This window comes from Triticum aestivum, chromosome 5B, assembly GCF_018294505.1.
Source record: "Triticum aestivum cultivar Chinese Spring chromosome 5B, IWGSC CS RefSeq v2.1, whole genome shotgun sequence".
NCBI classification, from domain to species: domain Eukaryota; kingdom Viridiplantae; phylum Streptophyta; class Magnoliopsida; order Poales; family Poaceae; genus Triticum; species Triticum aestivum.
The window spans coordinates 568,228,395-568,235,057 of NC_057807.1; the positions used below are offsets into that span (position 1 = coordinate 568,228,395).

Below are 6,663 nucleotides of genomic sequence, written 5' to 3' on the forward strand. Positions count from 1 at the left end.
GGAGGTAGCTGTTCAGCTTGCTCGGTGTGCAGCTTTGCAGGCCACGCCCTGGCGTCGACCGTTACCAGCCAAAACCATTAGACCACCACAGGACAAACCGAAGGAATCTCACCTAGAACGAGATCTTTTGACCAAATCAGGGCTACCGCGCAGCCATGCACAGTGGGTAAGAAACAAAATTACCACAAGAAAGAGACAGAGGAGAGGAGAGGAACAACTGAGGAATTTTGTCTGCGAGGTCTTGTGATAACTGTAAACCAAAAATGTAGCCAGCATAAACTTTTCGTATTCTTTGTCTAGCAAATCTACGGCTATGCTAACCTCTTTCTTTCGCCCCTTCTCTCTTTACACGGTCCAACAAAATTGAGAAAGATATGCAGGTATAGAGTGAGAATACTATATGTATAATATATCCTAGGTAGGCAGACTGATGGACCATTGAACGACGAGCATGAGCGGATGACGGAGACGGAGGAGCTAGTTGCTGCAATGGCAGGGGAGGGACGCTATCTTCGTCGTGCAGCAAAGGGGCCTGGACCCCGGGCACCGGCGGTAGCGCAGCTCCATCACAAACTCATTCGCCGGAGCACCCACCGGCCTCAGGACCTCGTCCTTCGGCTTGCAGCTCAGCCACCGCTCGAGTAGGCCGTGCAGCGTCGTCGAGGGGCACACCGACTCGTCGTGGCATAAGATCTCCACCTGCAATTCGCACAAGCGTATACACAAGGGGTCAAACAAAAGAGCAGGTTCACATACTCTCGGTTTGTGGGCACACAGACTCACGCACACTCACTAACAGGAGGAGATATGATAGGATGGATCATTGAGCTGCAAAATGTTTTAGTGACGCATTCTTTGGGAGCTTTGAACCGAAAAATGGTGCAATTAAATCCTACTATGTCACCATCCAAATCTACAAATGCAGCAGGGTGGTTCCTTTCAATGGAAATCAAATGGGGACAGTGGCCCCTTCACAATTTCTGAAAAACAAAATCTAGAAATGTAGCAAAATCCAGATTTATCGGTAAATGTAGTACATGGAAGCAAGCACCTTGATAGCAAGGCACAGACTTGAGTAGGGTTTGTGCAGTGACAGCAATCAAAAATGGAAGTACAATGACATCTAAAAGGCCCACCTTATCGTCACTTGCTAGCTCAAGTTTTTTCATAATCAGCCTCAGGATGGAGGATACCCGCATAGTTCCATCTCTGAAACAAGAAGAAAAAATCATATTGAAGAAAAGAATGTATTAAATTCTTGGAATCTACTAACATGTTATTACATCAGCGAAAACTGAATTGCTGGTAGGAATGAACGAAAAAAAAGCATGCAGGATTTTCGGATGAAATATCCTCTCCACCGGTCATAAAAATTCACAAGACCACTGTTTTTCTAGGTTCTTCACCTTCATATTTTGAGATGAAGAGAAGAACTCTTGCTAATACCAGAGCAATCTATGCATCTAGTAAAAAACAATCAGAGATAACAGGAAAAGGGGCATCAGCACACTGAGCCATCTAAGCTGGGAAAATATCTCCACCAACATATGCTATGATTAAGAGGATGCTAAGTATGAGAGGCCTATATCATTGTGACAAGGAAACTTGAAGCCTAAAGAGGAACTCACTTGATTCTGTAGAAATTCTTTTCTAGCTGAGGCAACAGTTTAGCTTCTACCCTGCAAAACAATTTTCATTTTGATGTGACAACACAAAACACATGGTCCATCAGAATCAGTATATATATTGAATATGCTGCAAGAGGTCTTACTGGTTCGGTGAAGTGACTAGTGAAAACCAGACTTGGGTTGTTATTCCATCATGCGAGTCTGCTTCTGGGCTTTCCCTCGGAGTATGCTCTGTGGTTGTTTTACTTTCCTTGGGACAAGAACTTGGATTCTGCGATTTCTTCGCGCTTGCCACGACTAAACTCCGTAACTCCGTAAGGGCTTCTGAACTTTCCTTGGAACAAGAACTTGGATTCTGCGATTTCTTCGCGCTTGCCACGACTAGACTCCGTAAGGGCTTCTCAAGCTCTTCCTTGTCAATCGTCCCGCGATTCTTTCCATCTTCAGAAATATCTACAGTGTTCTGTTTGGGATGGAAGTGTAATTAGAATAAGAAAATGTTACAAGACAACTGGCATAAAACTTGCATATGAATTATGTGTTGATAACACTTCAATACTACCTGTTTTTTATTTGCAGATGTTGTCATCTTGGTAGATTTTAGTGCCGAGGCCTTCTCAGCCATCTGATCGCGGTCTTCAGATTTATTTGGCAATTTACTGAGAGAAAACGTCTGGGATGTGATAGTCCTTCTTGCAACTTTGGTTCTCCGTCCTGTCAGAGTAGTTTGTGTTGCCATCTTTGGGGTTTCAACCAAGGAAGAAATGGACCTCTCTTTTCTCTTCGCTGGCAATGTAATAGTTGGAGCCTCAAAAGCATCTACTTCTGCCTTAGATGGAAACAAATAATTTCTGATAGCCTGAATACTTATATCAGCCCTTCAAACAAGGAACCAATCAATCATGTTAGGTAGCAGCATATAGTTGAGTACCTGAGTCGAGATTGCAGGAAAAAAAAGAATGATGGTGGCTGGAATTCTAAGATTTTGCTTCACCAAACAAAAATGTATACACACTTTTTAGCAAGCGTGTGTATTTCAGCCAGTGTTATTAGACAAGATAACAATGTAGCAGGCAGTCGGCACGAAGAGCTGTGATAGCTGTTACATCTTACGCAAGATTTATACAGTAGAATCCACAGGAGTGTAATTATAAGCTAGTATATTCTAACTAATATCCAGAAGGAACCATTTTTAATTTAAATGTGTATAGAGATATTAACAGTACATATACTCTTATTCTTCACAAAAATAATAGGTGCACTTTTCTGCTGTATAAGGGTCGTACATATACTCTTATTCTTCACAAAAATGTTAAGTGCACTTTTCTACTGTATTATATAAGGGTTCAAATGAACTAATTGTTTCTGCAGCTACTAATAAATGGTGTGTGTGAACACCATATTTTACTGAAAGGCACAAATTTTAAAATGCAAAACACAATGGAAATGTATATGAACTCCTATTACTTTAAGGATCAAACTAAGAGGATCAAACATGAATTTCATTAGTCTGTTTTCTCCATTCTGGCCATCTGTTGCTCTATAGTCTATACATCCTTATACTGCCAAGTTCTTAAGGCTGCAGTTGGGCGTCATCGGCGAAGGGAAAACTTACAGAAACAAGGACAGGAGTGTGGGACTGTGGGGTCTGGTCAGTCGGCTGCAGTACGAAAACTGTTGGCCGCTGATGCGGGGCTTTAGTACGTGGACCCTGAGGCAAACTGCCGACTTATCCAATGATGCTCTGCCACGTGCAATAGGAGGGAGAGGAGCCACAAAATTTTGTGTTGGCCCAATTATTACTGAGATGAAAGAAGCCGGAGGACTTCCAGCATGAGCCATTTTGAGGCAGCCGGAGAACTATAGAATTTGTTCTATTGTTACAGATGAACAGAAGATTTTGGATCATGTATTCTTACTTGATTTAGTATCCGTAGAACCTCCAAATGGCTCATTTTGACATCCACTATATGTACTATTAGTGATAAGAAGGCTAAAAAGTGGCAGCACCACTTCTTTAGGCTCACATGTTATTAACGCTATGCAGGTGTACTTATACAGGAATTTAAAGAAAAAAGAGAACTGACAAGTTGGAAAAACAATGTTGTACAGCAGATAACCTTGGTATTTTAACAATTACTTACCGGAGTTTCTCTTCAGGAGTGATCCCAAGAGCAACATCGCACACTGGGCAGGCTTCGATCTCCTCCTCATCTATTTTATTCATAATACATTCCCGGCAAACTGCTTACAAAAAGATGGTCACAAGAGGAACTCTATAGACAAGCAGGCGAGTATCATACAGATATTTGAAAGAACCGAATTTTATGTGCTCGACAGAGGAAAGCTACAATATTAGGAGTAAAATAGAAAGTAGCAACAATGCAATAAGAGCAGATACTTGACTTGCATCCAGATTGATAGCTTGAACAAGACTGACAACTGTGCTGTACTTGCGTTGCAGCAGTAGTTGTCAGGCTTATCGATCAAGAACGTTTTTTTGGATCATCCTCCAGGCCTCTACATCATGTGGTAAAGCCACTTTGCCAAAAAATAAAAGTGGTGTGGCCATTTTTTTTTTGATAATGTGAAGCGCGACTATACCAAAAACATAGATCTGAAAGACTTCCCCAATACAAAACAAATAACTACTCCCTCCGTCCCATAATATATTATGGGACGGAGGGAGTATATAAGACAGCACGCCACTGAATGCCCGTTCTACTAATAACCAGAAGCATCGATAACATAACCAAACGGACACGGGTCAAGCATTTGCTGGCTCTCACCATCCATGAGTAGCGAGCAATGCTCTCTCTGTAAGCTCGATCCCTGGATGATGGTGGAAGAAGATCAACAATTCTGACAAGAAAAGTGCAAAGAGGAGCAGTGGAGGTGGCTTGTGCGGCTGTAGCTGCATGGCATATTTGGTTGGAATGAGAGAAACAAGAGGATTTTCAGAGAGCAGAATACTACGGCTGCTAATGTTTGGGAGGTAGTGAGTGCAGGCTTTAGCTTCCTGATGGAGGCTTTAAGAGTAGTTCTGTTCCAATTTTTTTGTACAGCCGAAGTGTTGTTGACACTGTCGGGTTTTTCTTATTTCTGTTGTTGACCCTGTACTTAATGCAACAGCAAAACACCTGCTACTTACAGTCACACGCGCACATACACACACAAAAGATTCAGCTTGGCTGCATTGTCGACTCCAGAGAACAGGGATGGCATGGCGATTCCGGAGGGACTGGTGCGCGAGAGCACGGGCGAAGAAACCACGGCCTCGATCGGCGGCTGCGGCGGCGGCGGCACGGGGTTTCTCCGGAGTAGCTCCGGCGCACGCGGGTACCCGAGAGGAAACGCCTGCCTCTTGGTCTTGGATGACGAAGCAGACCCAGCTCCAACGATAACAAGAACGCCGGCCAAGCAGAGGGAACGCGGCGGAAGGTGGCCGCCCTGGCCAGACCGCAGCGCACGCAATCAGAAGCCTCGGCAATTCGCACGAGACCGGCGGCGGCTCCGGCGCTCATCTGGGATCAGGAAGTCGCGTCGAACGCCAACCTGATCACCACGCCACCACTGACAGAGATACAGACGGAACAGGGACAGAGAAAGCAGAACATCCGACACCAAAACCAAGGACGGCAGCGCGACGCGGCGGGGGGGGGGGGGGGGGGGGGGGGGGGGGGGCATGGGGGCGTCCGCGCGCAGCGGCGCGGGACGCCGGCGCGTGCAGCGCAGACACGACGGAGAAGAGAGAGAGGGGGGGGGGGGGGGGGGGGCGGACGGAAGAGAACGGAAACCGTAGAGGCGGCGGCGGAGAGCGGGGTAGAGAGAGAGAACTCACAGGTGTGGCCGCACTCGGTGAAGGCGCTGGCCTCGCGGAAGTAGCCGTCGCAGAGCGGGCACGTCACGCACGGGGCGAGCAGCGCCCGCCGCACGCGAGCTACCCCCGGCGCGTGCCCCATCTCCCCGGCGCCGGCAACCACCCCCGCCACCTCCTCCTCCTCGTCGACCTCCTCGTCAGAAGAGCTCGGGGCCCGGGGGAGGCGGAGAATCAGGAATACGCGGCGGGGCGCGATGGAATCGAGGGTATTGAGCGGCCGGCAGAGGGGAGGAGCGGCGGCCGCGGCGGCGGGGCTGCTCCGGCGAGGCGCGGGGGTTTGGGGGGGCCGGGGAGTACGAAGTCTTTTCCTATTGCGCTGTATAAATAGAAGAAATTATTAGAGTGGCAGAGGCGATTGCGTGTTGGCGGCGCCGGGTGCGCGCAGCCTATAAAGGACCTATGTGCGATTTGTATTCGGAACTGTCTTCCTATTGCTTTTCCAAATTTATCTGCTTTTTCCCCTGTTCGGAACCAGGCCATTCCAATTTTCGTTGTTCCATATTTAGTGCAGATAAGATTCATTTTTTTGTGTGTAGGTAGCGAATTCTTACGAAGTCATCAGAGATGCTAAAGAGGGTAAAATTGCAGGGGGTGTTTGGTTGCTCGGCTTGTTTTCGGCCTTCCTCCACGCGTCGCCCTGTGAAGTCTGTACAGGCTGAAACGCCGCGATCGGGACAAAGTTCTGCGGTTCCTTTGGTAGCTCGCATCTCATCGGTGCTTATTTTCTACACCGGAGCTGTGTCTCCCATATTGCGAGGTGTAGCTTCGCCTCGCCTTGCCTCTGGCACTGGTTGCACGGTCGCTTTAGTGGGCCAGCCCATTAAGACGGTTTTGGGAAGATTCTTTCGAATGGTTTAGAACCTTTCATGTGTTTTCTACATTGTATAAACATGTTACAAACAACTTGAACATCATTCTACATTGTATAAACATTTTTCTAAAATGTCATGAACATGTTCTTGAAATGCGTAATTTTTTTTAAAAAGTGTCACGAACGTATTTTTCAATGGTATGAAACCAAAAAAAAATCAATTACATAAACTATTTTGAGAAAATGTGCTGAAATATTTTTTAATGATATAAATTTAAAAAACATTTTATTAAATGACAAAAACATTTTTTTGAAACACATGAATGTTTTTCAAATGTCACGGA

General features: G+C 46.0%; 1 protein-coding gene across 1 annotated transcript; it reads right to left on the reverse strand.

Annotated features, from left to right (window-relative positions):
• Nucleotides 1–218: 218 nt before the first annotated feature.
• LOC123113263 (E3 ubiquitin protein ligase DRIP2) lies at nucleotides 219–5,835 on the reverse strand. Its single transcript, XM_044534465.1, has 7 exons — nucleotides 5,470–5,835; nucleotides 3,773–3,872; nucleotides 2,191–2,506; nucleotides 1,772–2,091; nucleotides 1,629–1,679; nucleotides 1,137–1,209; nucleotides 219–699 (listed from the first exon to the last, which is right to left on the reverse strand). Exons 1-7 carry the CDS (start codon nucleotides 5,588–5,590, stop codon nucleotides 478–480), a joined length of 1,203 nt encoding a protein of 400 aa, XP_044390400.1. The 5' UTR covers nucleotides 5,591–5,835; the 3' UTR covers nucleotides 219–477.
• Between the last annotated feature and the right edge of the window lie 828 nt (nucleotides 5,836–6,663).